Source organism: Balaenoptera physalus, assembly GCF_965194825.1.
Source record: "Balaenoptera physalus genome assembly, chromosome: X".
Taxonomy (NCBI): domain Eukaryota; kingdom Metazoa; phylum Chordata; class Mammalia; order Artiodactyla; family Balaenopteridae; genus Balaenoptera; species Balaenoptera physalus.
Window position 1 is genome coordinate 54,501,723 of NC_138903.1, and position 20,086 is coordinate 54,521,808.

The 20,086-nt window shown below is 39.5% G+C and overlaps 1 protein-coding gene across 7 annotated transcripts in view; it reads right to left on the reverse strand.

Annotated features, from left to right (window-relative positions):
* The window catches only part of MTMR8 (myotubularin related protein 8), a 223,727-nt gene that overhangs the window by 127,991 nt on the left and 75,650 nt on the right, over nucleotides 1-20,086 (reverse strand). For all 7 annotated transcript variants that reach the window (XR_014258437.1, XM_082444954.1, XM_082444953.1 and 4 more), the window contains 7 exons: nucleotides 18,401-18,529; nucleotides 17,081-17,215; nucleotides 14,162-14,294; nucleotides 12,725-12,834; nucleotides 6,542-6,667; nucleotides 5,632-5,681; nucleotides 2,709-2,909 (listed from right to left, as the gene is read on the reverse strand). Coding sequence is in view for 6 of the 7 variants with exons in the window: in XM_082444954.1 (XP_082301080.1) it covers nucleotides 2,709-2,909; nucleotides 5,632-5,681; nucleotides 6,542-6,667; nucleotides 12,725-12,834; nucleotides 14,162-14,294; nucleotides 17,081-17,215; nucleotides 18,401-18,529 (884 nt within the window). In the remaining variant the exon portion in view is untranslated. The remainder of the gene's footprint in view (nucleotides 1-2,708; nucleotides 2,910-5,631; nucleotides 5,682-6,541; nucleotides 6,668-12,724; nucleotides 12,835-14,161; nucleotides 14,295-17,080; nucleotides 17,216-18,400; nucleotides 18,530-20,086) is intronic.

Consider the following 20,086-nt stretch of genomic DNA (forward strand, 5'->3'; position numbering starts at 1 on the left):
ATTAACCTAATTCAAGACAGAGGGACAGGGGGCTTCCCTGGTGGCGCAGTGGTTGAGAATCTGCCTGCTAATGCAGGGGACACGGGTTCAAGCCCTGGTCTGGGAGGATCCCACATGCCGTGGAGCAACTGGGCCCGTGAACCACAACTGCTGAGCCTGCGCGTCTGGAGCCTGTGCTCCGCAACAAGAGAGGCCGCGATAGTGAGAGGCCCGCGCACCGCGATGAAGAGTGGCCCCCACTTGCCGCAGCTAGAGAAAGCCCTAGCACAGAAACGAAGACCCAACATAGCAATCAATCAATCAATCAATCTTTAAAAAAAAAAAAGACAGAGGGACAGGATATGATAGAAGGAAAGTGAAAATAAGTGGTAATGAACACTGATAGAGTAACAAATTATCTGGGCTTCAACTTACCAATCTTTAAATGAATTAGAGGTTAGAAAGACTTCCACATTTAAAAGCAACAGATGCTGAGTATAGTCTCTGCCATGGAGTAGCTATGTAATCTGAGGAATGTCCCTAGCTCTTTCTGGGCCTATTTCCTCATTTGTAAAATATGACCTTTAAGGTCTCTTCCAAATCTCAGATTCTATGAACTAATGACCTTTCCAGTTTTAAAAAATCTAGAATTGCTTTTAAAAATCTGGTAAGTTAACAGAAAGACTAGAGGGTGAATTTCTGGCTTTTCTATATTTTATTTTATTTCAAGCCAGCTTCTCCTCCTCTCAGAAGGTATAAGACAGTGAAAGACAATTAGCAATTTATATTAGCAAATATTTGTGAGTTATCTAGGTGAGCAGCACAGACTGTGACATTTATATTGCAAGACTGATTCTTCTTATACCTTAGTTGGGTCCTTGGGGAGCCACTTAGTTAACACTGCAAAAAACATGGGATCCATTGTCCCAGTGAGAGCTGCTGCGTAACAATGCATGGGAAGTTCATTTACTCACACAGTGTCAAAGAAAGCTCAAGGAGGACAACAAAGAGAAGCAGTATGGGTTGTAGGACCTAAACACTGTAGTCTTGAAACTTTTAGAATCCTCAGACCATTTTAATGAGGTCAAAGGACTTGTATATCCATCTTTCTCATTTGTTTTTGGTTGAAAAAAGAAAAAAAATATTTCAGAGGTAAGGTAACTAGTATTTGTTGAGTATGTACTATGTGTGAAACACTGGTCCAGACTCTACCTAAAATACCTCATTAAATTTTCATAATAAAATCCTGTGAGATATTTTATCCCCAAAATAATAATGAGAAAATGAGACAAAAAAATAATTTGAAAAAAGTCACATAGCTAGTAGGTGACAGAGCCAAAATTTGAACCCAACTCTCTCTGATTCTAGAGTCCATGCCTTTTCTTTTATGGATGAATGATATTTCTGTTTATTTTATGCAATCACTATTTTAACATGTTAAAATTTTCAACTTTTGTACTTTTACATGGAGATTCAGATTTGTGTGGGGAATGGGTCTAGGATATATTAGCCTCATTTTAAGAGGGCGGAAAAAAGAATATGGAAAAGATCTTAGATTTTAATGCTAGAAAAGCAGGTCAGAGACAGAATGAATGTGTCTGAAAGCATCTGCGAAGAGGGTAAGAAAGGTCTAGTTGCAAAATGAAACAGAAATGTGCATAGAAGCTACCAAGTAAGCACAAATGTTAAAGCAGCAAGATCCATCTCTGTGTTGACAAGAAAACAGAATTAGAGATGTCATCCGATTCATCCAGGATACATCACAGAGGGGCCTGAGAACTTGAGCTAACTGCCACTCAACCAACAGCTATGAAACAAGAGTGGGTTGGGCTGTGCGACAGCTACTTCCCTCTCTATTTCTTTTTCTCTGACTCTAAAACAAGGAGAATACTATTCACAGAAACTCTATCTTGTCAACTTCAAAAATTATTTACGTTTTATATATTGTGAGGATGTTAGAGTTTTAAGTCTGGTGCAAATTCAACCACCTATAGGAGCTGGGAAGATAACATTAGAAGTGCACTGAGAATAAACTATAGAGAGGGGTGAGAACTGGCAAACGAGAGTGAGTTTGCGTCATTCAAGTGGAGCAGCTGTTATTCAGCTCTAGCTGATTACTGCCATTAGAAAATGCAGGTCAGGTACTGCCAGAGCTCCTGATTTTGCAGAATATCTTGGCACAACAGCTTTTTGATTTATGAAAAAAATCCTAAAATAACTGGATTTTTGTGTGAAATATCGTGATATTTAAATGTTGACATCTTATTCACAGTTTAAAAAATACTCCACAGACTAAACAAAATATACCTGTTAAGCTAGATTTGGCCTATGAGCTGCCATTTGGTGATCTTTGACACAAATGATTAAGGACTGTAGCTATTGACTACTCACACATGATCTTTGACACAAATGATAAAGGACTGTAGCTATTGACTACTCACACCTGCACAGTAATTCATTCCTTACAAAGTCCTTGCACATCCATTGTTTTACTGGTTCCTCAGGATTGCTCTGAAAAGTAGGTATTATCCCTATTTCACAGATAAAGAATCTGAGGTTTTGAGGAATCTCCATGGAAACACTGAGTGATTTATGCTTCAAAAGTTATTTTTATAGTTGTCATCTCCTCCCCTTTCGTGAACTGCTGTCCCAAATTCAGGGTGGTGGGTAAATTTCTTTTACACTGATCCCCTCTCCCTATTCAGTGTTTTTTCACAAACTGAATTCACCTCAGATCTTCTCGATCCTTCTGGCAGTTTCCAAGGAAGTTCCCAAACTGGCAGGAGAAAACATGGTCATGAATTTCCAGCAAGAAATTTTCATTAAACTCAAAGGCACAAGGAAATTGTTCCATTAATTGCCAGATACAGTCTAGGAACTGTGTGAAGATAGGGGATACTTCTTTAGAGTCCCCATCCAGGTGGCCACACCTGAGAGATGCAAATAAAGGTAAAGAAAGACAATGATTAACATCAGGGATTACACTGTTTGGAATAGGCTATAGCAAGGTCACCTTTTGTCTCTGTTGGCATTGGTAAGGAAATGCCTAATGCCAAAATGCCACCCAGAATCTCAAAGTTAATTAATCCCAATGGACCTCTTAGCCACCAGCATCCTTCACTATTATCCAGATTGTAAGCCCTTGGTCATCTATTCTATTTCCTTTTACATCCTCTACAATAGAACTTTCTGCAATGATCAAAATGTTCCATATTTGTGCTCTCCAATATGGTAGTCACTAACTATTAAGCACTTGAAATGCAGCTAGTGTGACTAAGGAACTGAATTTTCAATTGTATTTAATTTTAATTAATTTAAACAGCTACCTTTAGCTTCATGTGAGCAAGGACCATATCTATCTTGTTTATAGGACAGTGCCTGGCATGAAAAGGGTATTTAATAAGTTTATTAAATGAATGAAAAAACCTCATCCCAGAATTGTTTAATGTTTCCTCTCCCATGATGTCCTCTTTCCCAACTCTACCATCCATTAGAAACCCTATTCCACTAGAAATAAACATGGAATCCTTAGCTTTTACACTGAATGTTCTACCTTTTGATTTAATTGAAATCCATCTCACCAACAACACTACTTCTTCTTGGGGCCCAAATCAAATGGAGAATGCTCATCATTCCACTCTCCATGTATAATAATCCTAAAACAGAGCAGAAGTGGGATCGGCTTTCTCCTTTCTACTACTCCTTTCACTCTCTTAAAAACACTTCCACTATGGGTCATGCTGTTGTTCACTTTCCTCAATGTTGTGTTCCACAATCTTTGGGTTACTTCTCTACATTTTCTGAAGAATCTGACTCCAGTCATAAATACTTATCTTTGGAGTCGATGCAGATGACCTACACGTACACGTGGCTTAGCAGGTTCCTTAACTAACTCAAATCTAATTATCTTCACCGATCTTTACCTCTACTTCACATCAGCCTCTCGTATCCATGGCTGTTTCTTGATGTTAGCTAAAGGTCCTTCCTCCACTTTGAAACCTTAATCTCAATATCCTACTCTGATCACCATATATTATATTTCCAAAGGCTGCTCATCTTATCTCCTCCAGCCTCATCTCTGGACCTCTCACCTTTCCAGATTCCTACTAGCTTCCCTTTCTTCCTTACCCAGACTATATGCTATGGTCTGCCCCATCAACTATTCTCTCTCCATTTTCTTCAATTTTCTGGTCATTTTTTTGGTCATTATTCTCCTTCAAAATCCAACCATTGATGAGCCTAAGAAGCTATGTTCTCTACTCCCACATCTTGACTGATAAATGCTGCTTGAGAAAATTATAAAACCATGCAAATTGATATCATGTCTCCATACTCAGCTGGAACTTAATTGCTCCCAAATAACCTTTATGAATATCCTTAACACAGTTTTCCCATTAACCCTTACAGCTCTTGCAAATTTTAAGCTATCTTCTTAAACCCTAACCCATTTCACATTGACGTCTACAGTGTTAATGAAAAAGATCAAGGCTATCAAGTAAAAATATCTAACTTCTGCCTTGGACACTCACAAACTTAGTTCCTTCTCCTCCTGTCCTTCCATGTGGAGAAAAGGGAAACATCCTACACTGCTGGTGGGTATGTAAATTGGTGCAGCCACTGTGGAAAACATTATGGAGATTTCTCAAAAACTAAAAATAGAATCAACCTCATCTTCTTAATGTTCTAAAATGCCATCAGTTCTAGGAAGCTTTCTTTGCCCAGAATAGGTAAGGTTCCCTTGTATATGTTTACCTTTGACTTAGCACTTATCATACTATACTATCATCATTGATTTTATTTTCTATAAAAGAAGGGACAGAGACCATATCTGTTCTAATACAGTCTCCTTAAAACCTGGCATATTGCTTGGCCCAATGTTTGTTGACAAAGGAAGAATGAATGGATGGACCCAAATAGCTAGAGAGCAACAATCAAATGAAATTAAATGGATACACACAGATGCAGGAGAATAAGACCTGAATAGTAACCTCCTTGAGGGTAAAACTCACATTTTATGTGCCTTTGGCACCAGCTCAGTGTCTGATATAGTATACAGCATACTGTTAGGTGTTCGGTAAACATTTGTTATTGTTCTCATAACACACATAAAGTCTCAGTGAGGCTGCTTGGCTTATAGCAGCATTAGGTCACTAAATAAATGTAAGTCCTTGCATCCACCTCTTACCAAAGAACAGAAATCCGCACATGCCTTTTCTTCTTATACAAGGTTAAAAAGTACATTGTCTTAGATATTATTCCCTCTGCCTGAATGCCCACCATTCTCTCTAGCAAACTCCTATTCATTCCCTAAAATTCACTTTTAAATACTGCCTATTCCTGGAAGGCTATCCTGTCTTCTTCAAAAACAGTTAAGCACTTTTTCCTCTGTAGCCCGTGATGTCTGTTCTTCCCTGAAATATTTAACAATTTGATATAATCATTTGCTCACTTTGAAGGCAGATATGATATTCTAGTCACCCTTGTAGCCCTAGTCCCTTAGCATAGTGTCTGGAATATGTGTTTCTTGATGAAAAGAGATTTATGCCATGTTCAACCTACTCTTCCTTCTTTCACAAGAACATATTGGGGTTTTTGATAAATCTCACCCTAATAAATTCTCCTTAGCCTCTACCGTTAAGGTAATATTTTTACCTTTGGGAGAACTTGTGGCCCATGGATATCCATTCCTTCTCTATCAGGATCTTCATTTTTATACGAAAAGAAAACTTTGCATTAGGAAAACCATAAAATTAATTAACCATACCTATAAAATATCAAAACACTTTGCTGAAGTGGACTTTGTACAAATTTGTGTTGAACTGATCATAAAGTTAATTTCCCAAACGATAAATAAGTAACTTGGATTTCATTTAAAAGCCTATACAGGCTGCCTTCAAATTTCAAAGCTCTCAGGAGAAATTATTCTGGATTTGTATCCATTGTCACATTTCTTTTGGCTTTTACATAATGTGTGATAAGCCATTTGAGCCATAACTAAACGCAATCTTGATAAACACATTACATTCAACCTATGAAAAAACAGGAATCCAAAGGCAGTACTTGAGTTTATATCAGGAACAAATCTTGATATAAACACATTTTCAACCATTAAAAAAAATAAAGCATTTCCAAAAGAAAAATGAGGATAAACTCCTACTGTGAGTTCTGTTTCATAGAAAGACAAACTAAGAAACCTTGGATTCAGCACCAGAAAAAAATCATGAGTCTGACATCCAGACAGCTGATGTTGAAGATGATGAGCCCATCAGTCTGCTTATTTAAGTCATCCATTCAACTTTGCAAACTTTTGGAGTCTTTCCTACCCCTTACATCAGCCTATTACATCCAACTTATCTTCTGATGGGTAAGAAACTATGTTGAGTGTGCAATGGAAAGTATATAGACTGTAAATGCCTAGTTTAGTAGAAAGAAGCTAAATTGAAAAACAGAGCTGTTTTTGTAGACCTCTTTCTTGTAGAAAACAAGTTGGCTGAGAGTTATTTTTGACCTATTCACAATCTCCCACTTGTGCAAAGTAAAATCCAATCACTTGTTCTCTTACCATGAGTCCTTTGAATGTCCTATAAAATGGATCTAGGAGGATGCTGGCCACAGAGCAGACCTGTGCTGTGCGGTCCCACCCATCAGAACAATGGACTAAGACATTGGTCTTTTCTACCTTCACTGCCTGTTAAGACAAGAGGCAAAAAGTAGCATAGACAATTTTTCATAGTATGCCGGGTTAATAAATAGGGTTACCATCCCTACAGCAGAGAACTTGGTCTTACTGGGCTACATTAATTTCTTCTCAAAATATTAGCATCCTGTATGGGAATGACAAAGAAAATAAAGGAGTGTAACAGAAGGTGAGCTTACCTAATAAGGAAAAGAAAATCAAAATCAACACATGATACAGGGTAAAAAGAAAAACAAAAGGAGGTCTACATTCATAAAACTTCTGAAGAAGACATGGATCAATTCTCAATTCTCAGAGAGAGAAGTGGGCAAGAGGAAGAATTCATGCTCAAAAACAGACAGGACAGTTCTGCATTCCAGTCCCAGACCTGACAATAATTTCCTCTGGAAGCTTTAGCCATTTAGCCTTACTAATACAAATCCTTCCAACTTAAGATGGAGAGGTTTATCTGTCTTAGGTCAGTTTCTGTACAATCAGAACTATGTAAAAATATGGGCAGTTACTCAACCTGTGCAATTTTGGCAATGGTAGATATTGAGCATTCACTTATTCATTCTAACACTTAATTATGTATATACCTCTGTGCCAGGTATGTGTTAAGGATTAGAGATACAAAGATGAGACTCAGTTTCTGACTTCAATGAGCAAACTAGTCAGGGTGACCAAAGGTAAATAAATAAATACAATGCAGTGGAAAAACTGCTGCTATAGGGTAATGTGTAGTAATTATATCCTTTTGTAGGAGCCAGGGAAGCTTGAGCCTTGAAGAAAATGTAGGATTTTCTCAGGTGAGGAAGGAGAAGGAAATTTATTCACTCATTCATTCATCTACTCACCTAGCCAATAATTACTGAGTGACTACACAAGATGCACTATTGTGTGCACTAGGTACATAAAAAAAGACAAACATTTAAATGAATGACTACAAACCAATGATAACCAAAACAATAAAAGTTAATACCAGGTACAACAAAGGCACACAATAACTAAAGAAGAGGAGACAATTAAAGTGGGTCTTGTCAGATGAGTAGACATTTGTCAGATGGACCAGGAGGAAAGGACATTCCAGGCAAGGGGCATAATATGACAACATGTACAAAGGCAAGGATGCGAGGCATAGGTGAGGAATTCTTAACTAGCTTGGTGGTTGAGGCTAGGCTGGGAGTGAGGGAGTGAGGAGAGACAGGTCTGGCCAGGAGGGCAAGGGTCAGACTGACAAGTGTGCATTATATCTGGTGGCAACAGGGAGTCACTGGTGTGTTAAAAGCAGAGGAGTGCCATGATCAGATGTACTCACTGTGGTGACAGTAGGAGAATAGAGGACATAAATTTGGATTTAGGAAGACCAGTCAAAGAGTTACTAAAATTGTGAAATGCAACAAGGACCTGAACTAATGCAGTAGCAGTGGGGCTGAAAAGGAGAAGAGGGATGTTAAGAATGAAGATTTAACAGGACATAGTAAGAGAATGGATGTGGAATGAAGGAGAAGGAAAAGCCAAAGATGACTCTTAAATGTGTCACTTAGTAACTAGGTGGATTACAGTACCATTAGCCTGAACAGTGAACACAGAAGAAGAAACAAGTTTTAGTTGGTGTTGGGAGTAGATAAGATTTCATTTGGGGCCATGGAGATTCTGAGGTAGTTGAAGGACATCTAATGGAGCATCCAGTGGACAACTGCATATGTGGGTCTGGAGTTCAGGAGAAGGAGGAATCTGAGCCAGAGTATAGATTTGACCACTATATGAACAGAGATGGTAGTGGATACTGTGTATGGCTGGTGCTGTCCAGGCAGAGACCAAAGTGAGAAAAGGAAAGACCTTAGAAAGTAGTAACGTTTAAAGGGAAAGTAGAGGAAGGGGGGCGGGCTATTACAGGAGTCAGCTTATGAAAAAGAAGCCTGAAAGGTAGAAAAAGAACCAGGAAGTAGCAGTGGGATTAAGGTCAGAACTACAAAAATGGTTCAAAGAGAAAGGGGATAACAATGTCAAATGCAGCAGAGTGGTCAAAATAGAATAAAGATTAAAGAGTGACCCTGAGATTGACAAGTTAGGGGTCATTAGTGACCTCAGCAAGAACAGTAGTAATGGTATGTAAACTGGATCACAGTGAACTGAAGAGTGAAGGGAGGTGAGGAAGTACGAATAGGGAAGGCCAATTACTTTCAAGAAAGCTCTAAGCAAGAGGAAAGAGAACAGTAACTAGAAGAGAATAAGAAAAGTTCTTTTTCTTAGGAATAAGAAAGTATTGAGCATATTTCTGAGGGATGAAGCCAGTGAAAGGAAATGTTTGAAAATGTAGGGGAAAGAGGCTCCTTGAAGAAGGAGGGGATGGGATTAAGAATAGAGGTAAAGGGATTAGTCTTACACAGAAGATGAGGCACCATTTCCTCTGAGATAGCAAGAAAGGAGCAAAAAAAGTTGGTAAGAATAGTAGTGGGAAGATGAGAGGTTACCTTTATTTTTCTATAAAGAAGAAGACATGTCTGAATATGTGCTTACAGAGAGGGGAGTAACAGTGGTGTAGCCAGCTTGAAAGTAAAATACAAATTAGGAATATCTGCTTGGTGGAACAGGGCTGGAACCAACCAGGGACACATAAAATGACTGTTAAGTGGTCCTAAGACTATAGGACTACAGTCAATATTAGAGACCATAAATCTGTAATTATACCAAGTAACATGGCTATGGGATTTATTTCTTTGTGGTAATGTTTAGTTTTCAGGGCATAAGAGCAGAGAAAGTAGAGAATGAATGGGATTAACAGGGCAGGTAGAGTGGAAGGATAAAGAGGCAAGGTGGAATAGATGAGGTGCTACACCACTAGGTTTTGGCTCGATAGGGAAGAAGGTAGGAAAAGGTGGAAAAAGTGGAGTTAAAAGTGTAGAGGTCTCCATGGGATAGAAGAACCAGGTTAGCTGGAGTAAGAGTGTAAGAACTGGAGTACAAAAGCTCAAAGAACTATCAGTGCAGAGTGTTTTATAGGTTGTACATGGACAGTCAAATCTCCTGGGATTGAGAGGAAGAATCAGGATGGAGAGGAAACCACCTACCTAAAGCGGTTTCCAAAGTCCTTAATGGAGAAAGAAGAGTCACTAGGAGAGGTATAGAGTGGTATAGCTAACTGCAGTAGACCTAAAAGGAGGAAGGAGTTTTGTAAGGAGCAAGGGGAACACTGAACCTGTCATGGACCGTGCGGTTCATGGGGTGTGGGAAAATGAGTAACCTTTGTAGTAGAAGGTAAAACAGAAATTATATTCCTAGAAGGATAGTTAGGTTGCGAGTAAGACAAGAGTTAGAGAGATCTGGAAAAAAGTTTCTCAACCTTTGAAACTCTTCAGTTAACCAGATACCTCAGATAGTATCAGAGGCCTAATAGTAGCGAGTATACTCTTTCCTTAGGACTCCAAATGGAGTGAAAAGTCACTGGTGGACAGGAAAAGATGCTCAATTTCACTAATGATTAAAGAAATGCAAAATAAACATGACATAAAATGCATAACCTATCAAATTGGCAAAGATTAAAAAGATGGATGATAACCATTGCTGGCTATGTGGAGAAAGAGGCATTGTTGGTGGGAATGGAAACTGGTGCATCCTATTTGAAGGGCAATTTGGCCACATCTAGTAAAGTCTGAAATATTCATACTCTTCAACTGAAAATCCACTTTTAAGAATGCCCACACATATAAAGATATATGTTCAAGGATATTTGATGCAACAATGTCTGCATTTGTGAAAAATGTGAATAACTGAATTGCCCATGAACAGGGACCATGATAAATTCACTTAATGGAATATTATACAGTCACTGAAAAGAATGAGGTCACACTGACTGAACTGACCTGGAAAATGTTCATCATACATTAAGTATAAAAAGTTAGTTGCAGAAAAATATGCACAACATAATCTCATTTTTACAAATTAGTAATAATATATGTAATTATATATGTTGAAAAATTCTAGACCTGTACTGTCCAATATGGTAGTCACTAGCCACAAGTGGCTATTTAAATTTAAATTGATCAAAACTAAATAAAATTAAAAATTCAGTTCCTCACTCTCACTAGCCACATTTCAAATGCACAACTGCCACATGTGGCTAGTGGCTATTGTATTAGTACAGATCCAGAACATTTCCACCATCACAGAAAGTTCAAATAGTGCTGATCTAGCAGCATACATTAAACTATTAATAGTGTGTGTTGTGGGGCAAACTACAGGGAATATTTACATTTTATATTATATATTTCTGAAATGTTTACTTCTTAGGTAACGTACATGTATAACTTTTGTAATGAGAAAAAAATAAATAAAATAAAGATAATGAGAGACAAAGCAAGAGAGGGAGGGATACTATAGTGTTTTTGAGAGCAACAAGAATCTCACTAATTACCAGGGTCTTACGGGCAATGGGGAACCAATGGAGGATTTTGAGTTTAAAGTGACATTATCATATGTGCTCAAGAAATATGGCTTTAGAAGCAATCTGGTGGCCATACTGGGGGGAGCAACTACTAGAGACAAGTAAACCAGTCAGGAAGTTATTATAGTACTTAAGGCAGAGGTGGGGAAGAACGGATATTTGGGAAACGCTTTTGAGGAGAACTGACAGGATGAGGCAATTGCCAGATGGAGGGGAAGAGAGAGAATTCAAAGCTGACAGAGTTTTCAAGCTTGGGATACTGGATAGGTACTGATGGAGATGGGAAGCACAGGATAATCGTGCAATCAAAAGCCTATCTTTTTCATCCACTCATTTAAATTCAACCAATATTTATGAGGTTGTACGGTCTATCAAATCTATCCCTCTTCTCCATTCTCACTCTCTTTGGTCTAATGAAGTCAGTTTCAGAAAGGAAATACAAATGTATGGGTATAGGGCATGCGAAAAAGGAACAGTATAAAGAATGGCTAGAACAGTGGGCTTGAAATGACCAAGAGGGTCACATAGTAAGCACTAATAATAAATTACAGTGAAAAATGTAGGCAACAGGACTAGGAAGTTGGAAAACAATAGGGCTGGATATTTAAGACAGTTAATTACACACGCTCTCTAAAAACCTTTTAAGCCAGAAGCTATAAATCTCATTATCTTCAACTGAAAAAATGACAGCAGAGAGGTGAAGAGTGATTCTCTCCTTTTCTTTACTTCTACCAAATAATAGGGGTGTGGTGAAAAGAGCAAGTTCTCATGTAGGAATGTATAAACAAAACTTCAAAATGAGAAAATGTACACTCCAAATTTCTTCTTCTGTTTTTTTTTTTAAACATTACCTAACAAATGATACAGAAGCCAGGGTTCTGAAGGTCAGAAAATAAGTGAGTCAGCATAAATGAGTGATGAAGCCTACTTAGACTGCATTCAGAGGCAGACCTATACAAAGAAGTCAGAAAATCGTCTGCTTTATACTCAGAGCTCTGAAAACCCATAGAAACACAAGCTCTGCATTTATTTTACACCCAGTCTTACTTCCACTTGATACCTTAGAATCAACACAAAAATACATCAGAGTATTTGAGCTGGAAAGACCATGAGAATATTTGAGCTGGAAGGACCATGAGAGATTATCTAAGAGTTTTTAACTTGAGATCTGGGGTCTGTGTACCCCGTGAAATTAAGGTCTATTTTCTGTATGTATAGCCATATGTACATTTTTCTAGGGGCAGAGGGTCAATCATATTCTCAAAGAGCTCAGTGGGCCCCCCAAAACTTATACCATTAGATTCTAGTAGAACCACCTTGTTTTACAGACAGAGAAACTGAGGCCCAGAGAAGGGAAGAGATTTTCCAAGGGCACGCAGTAAATTAGTGGCAGACCTGAATCTAGAAACCAGGTTTTTTTTCAATATTCTTTCTACCATGAATACACTGCTACCTCAAGAGATCCCATAATTAAGTCAGTACAAGTTCTTAAAAGTCCTGATTATTAACTGCGGTGGGGTGGGGATGGTGGTGTGCTGAATTGGGAGATTGGGATTGACATGTATACACTGATGTGTATAAAACTGATGCCTAATAAGAAAAAAAAAAGTCCTGATTATTACCTTTGCAATGAAAATTCCAGCTTCCATAATAGCTCTAATGTGTCTCAACCACCCTGAGCTCTCCAGGCCGCTAAGAAATTCACTCATTGTTGGAGTTTTCAATTCACAAACTAAGGTAGAAAAGGAAGCAGAGATTGAAATTCACAATTACCTCAGTTTATTCACCAAGAAAGGGGACAAAGTGGATCCCCATTTTGTAAATGAGGAAGCTGAGGCACAGAAAGGTTAAATGATTAGTTGGAAACCACACAGTGAATCAGGGACAGGACTAGGGCTAGAGCCTACCATATCTCCTAGCTCGGGTCTCTGCTTTCTTGACTTGTAGAACCCACCCCAAGCCCACAGAGATCTCTGAAGAACAGAGCCAGAAGACTGAGTCAGCATCCACAGGAAAATACTCACATCTCCTCTGATTAGAAAACACATTTGATTCCCATCTTAACTCCTCCTACTCAGCCTAACTTTGTAGACCCTTAACATCTGTCTCTGCTTCCACACCCCCACCTACTCCCTTGCAGCCCTGTGCTGTCTCAACAGGTTGAAAAAACATCAGTTAATTTTCATGCATTTTGCACTGGTTATCCAGCAGAGGGCAATCTTTTGCCTCAAAAAATCTGCAAAAAGTCTTCTTACACTCCTACTAGAATATTCTGGGACAAAAAAGAAAGGAGGAAGAGACCCAAGGAAGAGGAACATTAATATCCTAAAAGGGCTGCAGACTGAGAAGACAGGATCTGGTAAGGGTTGTGTAAGGGAGAGGTCCTGGCAGAAAGCATAAGTGAACAATTGAAGAAAAGAGAGGAAGAACACGGAGTTCACTTAATGAGGGCAGGTTTTCCCTATGTGTGCCTGAGATGACATACCACATCATGGAATCCTGGGTAGTGGCTTTGGGAGAAATGTTCTAGACTCAAGAGTCCTGTAAAGCCCTGATCTCACCTTGCCCCCATTCTGATCCCAATTACATTGCGGTGATGACAGATGACCCAAATTGTCTGATAGCAGCTTTATTCCTTTGAAGTCTAAATTCGCCCCCTTCATCAGCACAGTGATGAAATTGGACTGACTCCTTACAGCAGATTAAATGAGGAAGATGACATAAATCCCAATTCATTTATATTTATGTTGACCTACCCACCCCTATACAGCAGTCTCTGTAATTCTATAGAGAGAAATTATTTCCATAGCCACTAAACCCAGATGAATTCCACAGAGTTATGAAAACTGAACATTGTAGTTCCTCTGTCAGACCAACACTGCTATAATTCAGTACTATCTATGCAAACTGGATTTATACTATAGTCAAAAATCTTATCACCTGTTGATTCTGCTCACCTGGTTGCTTTTATGTTTCACCACAAAATCAGGCATACTTTTTGCTTACATAATTATGCAAGCTATATAACCTCTGGCCAAGCCCAGGTGAAATCCCTGTACCTTCCAAGAGTTTCTGCAGGCTGCTCCGCATCACATGGATGTTCTCAATGCCCATGAACCTGAAGCGAATGTTGGAATAGTTGTCTTCTTTTTCATACCCCTTCCCAGCTGCTCGGTTGGCCATGGCATTTAACTGCAATATAGAGGACATAACAGAACAGATAGGGCAGATGATAAAAGAACATGGTTCATCAATCTCAATGCTTCATTCTAAACAGTTTTAAATCTTACCCATCTAAAAAGAAGTTAGATCACATAGGGCACATTCTGGAATGAAGAGAATCTCACTGGCATTTAGATCGGGTATCTTAAGTAACAGAGTAGTATAGGGAAAGAGAAGGAGATTTAGTGTTTTTATTTTATTACTAAAACCCTGCTTAAGAGATTGATTGAAGGATATGGCAGCTATGAGGATATCTGATCTGAAGAACTAAGATAATAATTTTGAGCTTCCTATCACAAACAAATGGGCTTTATACTGAGAAACATGTGAAAGTTCAAAAATCCTTATAACTGAAAAGCTCTAGAAAGAAGTCTAAGAACTTCAGGGTCAATTAATTATAAATAGCTACTTAGAAAAATGTCTAAAACATGACTGCATAAGATAAATGACTTTCATTCACTGATAAAATTGAAATGGAGATACCAAGAGCTGTTTTAACACTATATTCAGCTTGTGGTAATCAGAATACTTCTAGGTCATATGAAGAATGTTGCGTGGGGTAGTGAGTAAATGAGACTTGCAGAGAGGAGATATTAATCCAAAAACTAGAAAGGGGCTTCCCTGGTGGCACAGTGGGTTGAGAATCCACCTGCCAATGCAGGGGACACGGGTTCGATCCCTGGTCTGGGAAGATCCCACATGCCACGGAGCAACTAAGACCGTGCGCCACAACTACTGAGCCGGTGTGCTGCAGCTACTGAAGCCTGTGTGCCTAGAGCCCGTGCTCTGCAACAAGAGAAGCCACCGCAATGAGAAGCCCGCGCACAGCAACGAAGAGTAGCTCCCGCTCGCTGCAACTAGAGAAAGCCCATGTGCAGCGACGAAGACTCAACACAGCGAAAAATAAATAAATAAAATAAATTTATATATTAAAAAAAAAACTAGAAAGCAGCCAAGATATCTTCTATGATTATAACCATCTTACTAATTAAATGTTTTTCTGTTGTCTGGGCCTATTTTCTAATCTCCCATTGTTGTGCATTTCAGAAGGTAGGAGGAGAATGCATATGGATAAGGTGTAGTTTTTGTATTAATAAAAAAGAATGCCATTAAAAACCTCAAAAGCACAAACTATTCACATTAACACATGCAGGGAAGAAAAATCTACATGTCAACATATTCTATTTAGAATGCAGGATATTTGTTAAAGGGAGAAACATGATGGTAATATTGATCTCTTATCACACAAAGAATGTCACTGAGCTTTCATTAAATTAAGGACAAATCAATGAGACACCTGAGGAGGTGTAAGCAACAGCCACCTAGTAACAAAAAAGTTTGTTATGACTGATGGATGCTTCAGCAAATGAAACAATAATTACAGCAGTCCCTACCCAGGTCTGGGCAGCAGTAGAAAGGCCAGCTACTACAGATAGCTAGCTACATCATACCAGTATACACTCTTTGGGAACAGGACTGGCATATCTGAGAAACTGCTACATATTAGCAGCCTAATGTTCAAGTAGGAAAGAACATATAATATTTACTGAGCCCCTAGTATGTATGTGCCAGACACTGTGCTAGATCCTTCACTTATATTATCTCATTTAATCCTCATGACAGCTCCTAAAGATAGGTACTATTATTATTCCCATAAGGAAACAAGTTCAGAGAGGTGAACCAATTTCAACCAGGATCATATGGATAAAAGCTGAAGGCAGGATCTGACCCCAGATTTGACTGACTCCTAAGAATGTAACTTTGTCACTACAATACAGTTTCTACTAAAAGTATATATCTAGCCATCCAGAAGAGGAGTGTTGCTAGATATTTCTAGGCTCTCTGAGAGAGGAAAAAGAGACCTATCAGAAAGGACTTTTTGGTCTTTCATTTGGACAAAGGGCATCAATCCTTTAGTTTTTCAAAAGCTTGGTACTTCTCTTTACCATTTTAAGACTAATACTGATGGAAGACACAGATTTGATTAAACTCCTTCTAATCCCAGAATGTCAAATGCAGTTATAGTTGAAGCCAGACAGCAAAGTTCTGAGAAACTGAAGGATGGTACCTGAGCAGAAAGGGAAATTATTTTCTCTATTGAGCCCAGTCAGTTCTAGGTAGCCCTGCAGAATAGTCAGTGAGAGATCCCCAAAATAGGCAGACATCTGTCTAAGACCACTATCTGGTTTCAAGCACAACCAATTGCTTAACTCTGAAGTCACAACCACCTGGCTTAGGCTTAGAATATAAATCACTGACTTAGCAATCCCTAGTTAGCAATGAAACCTCCTAATCATCCACAGTCAACATATCAAAGTATAAGCAAAATTATTTCTTTCTGGGGCTGTTTGTAAAAAGAACAGCCTTTAAGAAAAGGAAATCTGTCCTTTACTTGCCTTGTGGGGCACAATTAATTCCTCTACGATCCCTTATTAAAGCTAGACAAAATGTTGAGGGTCAAGGAATTAATGCAGAGAGTTTAGGTTGATCTGAGGACCCTCCTCTCTGTGACATTCACAGGCAGTGGCAAGACTAAGTTGTTCAAAGTACCTTCTCATAGTCTTGCTTGACAGTGACAGCTATGATAAAAGGAGTTCCAAATGGCTTACTCAAATGACTTTACACAGTTATGACATAATAAGCCCATATACACAAACCTAACTTTCCCATTAACACTGCAAAGCTCAACATGTGGGGAAGGCGATTATAACATGAGTAAAGTAGGAGTATTAGAGAGGTCATTGATACATAGATACCTTTGGTCTGGTGTCTACAACATACATAAACTGGCTCCCTGGGTTCGTCTGGCTAATAGCCTCTAGCAGGAGCTCATCATCTATGCAACGCGTATAAAATCCAGACAGAGGCTGGCTACAGCGGCAAATGGCAGCCTGTAAGGAAAAAATGTATCAGTTGAGTGGTCAAATGTACAGGTGGTCAAAAATCCTCCTTGATCCCATGTTCAGTGAGTAGAAGAAGAGGATGAGACAACTCAGGATAGTGAAGTAAAAAGAAATGTAGCTCTGAAGCCCAGGCATTCCAATGACATTGGGCTCAGCCTCCTGCCTCCCTCCCCACTCCAGCATGTGGGCTGTATTACCACAAACTGTTGCTCAGATAGTCTTTTTTTCTTCTACATGGCTATGATTCCCAACCCAGTCTCGGCAAATCCAGACTACAAGAAAATCACACCCTGAATGTTTCCTTAATAAAATTCTATCTATTTTCAATATGTATTAGGCTAGTATTTACCTGAAACTTTCTTGCTTTTTATAGTCCCAGTAATATCACCCATATAAACCAGAGGCTCACAGTGACAGCAGAATTCAAAGACCTAGAGTCTCTTAAGAGAACAGGGTTCACTCATTTCAGGAGTTAATGCCAAATCAGAGGGCTGGTTTCTTTCAAGCCATTTCAATAGGAAAACAACATAGCTATTTAGCAGATACATCTGGTAATAATTTGTTAGTGAACTGCATTACACTTTGGTGTGTTTTTTATGGAGTCTGCTTACTTCAATAATTTGACACAAAGACACCCACTTGTATTACTGTACTTTTTAGCACTTGATAGTTGCCTACCTGAGAACTTGACTGTTTGTGTAATTCCAGATCTCAGAGAGACCACAAGAGGCAAGAACTATTATCCCTTCCTATGGAAGGCGACTCAGAGGATTCAAGCGAAATTTTCCCCTACTACCTTAAATTGTATGAAAAATAGTGAGAAAGAATCAAGGACATCTGTGTTCTAGTGGGAGGCCACAGTCCCCAAATATCCTTTCATACAGCTATTCTCTTTTATTCAACAACTTGCCATCAAGCAGGAGTCCACAGAGAAGAAAAGAAATAAATGAACACACTACAAATGCCACTTAACAGCTGCACAACACTTTACAATTTACAAAGTACACATATATTTTTCTCTAATATTACACACTTAAAAACTCTCAGAAGTACTAAAGTTCAGAGAAGTAACTTGCTTGAGGTCACATAGCTAGTAAGTGGCAATGGTGTGACTTAAACCCAGGTCTTCTAGCACCAAGTTAAGTTCTCATGAGAGAAATTTGCTCAACTCACATTGTTCTCTTTGTAGAGGTAGGAGAGCACAGGCACACGTTCTTTACTTCTGAACTTCGAACTTCCAACCACCGTTCCCAATGTAACAGATTTAGGAACCACTATTTCAGGAGGGTAGGTACTGCATATCTAAAACAAAATAAACTCAATTTTTTTTAAACTCAATTTTTTTTACATATTTTTACCTGCTAGCAATAGGTTAGAATAGCAATCACTCAAGAATTAGCTGTCTGTTATTTATCATCTAGAATCATCCATTCCTCAGAAATAAGAACAAACTTATCCTTGATGGGAGGACATTCAAGATGGCAGAGGAGTAAGACGTGGAGATCACCATCCTCCCTACAAATACATGAAAAATACATCTACAGGTGGAAAAACTCCTACAGAACATCTACTGAACGCTGGCAGAAGACCTCAGACTTCCCAAAAGGCAAGAAACTCCCCACTTAACCAGGGTAGGGCAAAAGAAAAAAGAAAAAACAGAGACAAAAGAAAAGGGACAGGACCTGCACCTCTGGGAGGGAGCTGTGAAGGAGGAAAAGTTTCCACATACTGGGAAGCCCCTTCACTGGCAGAGATGAGGGTGGTGGGGGGGAAGCTTCGGTGCCACAGAGGAGAATGCAGCAATAGGGGTGCAGAGGGCAAAGCAGAGAGATTCCCGCACAGAGGATCAGTGCTGACCAGCACTCACCAGCCTGAGAGGCTTGTCTGCTCACCTATTGGGGCGGGTGGGGACTGGGAGCTGAGGCTTGGGCTTTGTGGAGTTCAGATCGCAGGGAGAGGACAGGGGTTGGCTGCGTGAACACAGCCTGCAGGGGGCTAGTGCGACACAGCTAGCTGTCAGGGAGTCTGGGAGAGAGTATGGAACTGCCTAACAGGCAAGAGACCATTGTTTCAGGGTGCGCAAGGAGAGGGGATTCGGAGCATCTCATAAATGAGTTCCAGAGATGGGCGCAACTGCGGCTATCAGCGTGGACAACAGATACGGGCATGAAACACTAAGGCTGCTGCTGCCACCACCAAGAAGCCTGTGTGCAAGCACAGGTCACTATCCACACCTCCCCTCCCAAAAGCCTGGGCAGCATGCCACTGCCAGGGTCCCGTGATCCAGGGACAACTTCCCCGGGAGAACACATGGCACGCCTCAGGCTGTTGTGACGTCACCTTGGCCTCTGCCACTGCAGGCTCACCCCACATTCCGTACCCCTCCCTCCCCATGGACTGAGTGACCCAAGGCTCCCTAATCAACCACACCTTGAACCCCCTCCTGTCTGGGCAAAGACCAGATGCCAGAGGGGGACCTACATGCAGAGGCGGGGCCAAATCCAAAGTTGAACCCCAGGAGATGTGCGAACAAAGAAGAGAAAGGGAAATTTCTCTGGGCAGCTTCAGGAGCAGCAGATTAAATAGCAACAATCAACTTGATGTACCCTGCATATCTGGAATACCTGAATAGACAATGAATTATCCCAAAATTGAGGTACTGGACTTTGGGAGCAACTGTAGACTTGGGGTTTTTGCTGTATGTGACTAATTTCTGATTTTATGTTTATCTTAGTATAGTTTTCAGCACTTGTTATAATTGGTGGCTTTGTTTATTGGTTCCGTTGCTCTCTTCTTTTTTCTTTAATTACTTTTTAAATATTTTTAATTTTAATATTTTTTCATTTTTTATTTTAATAA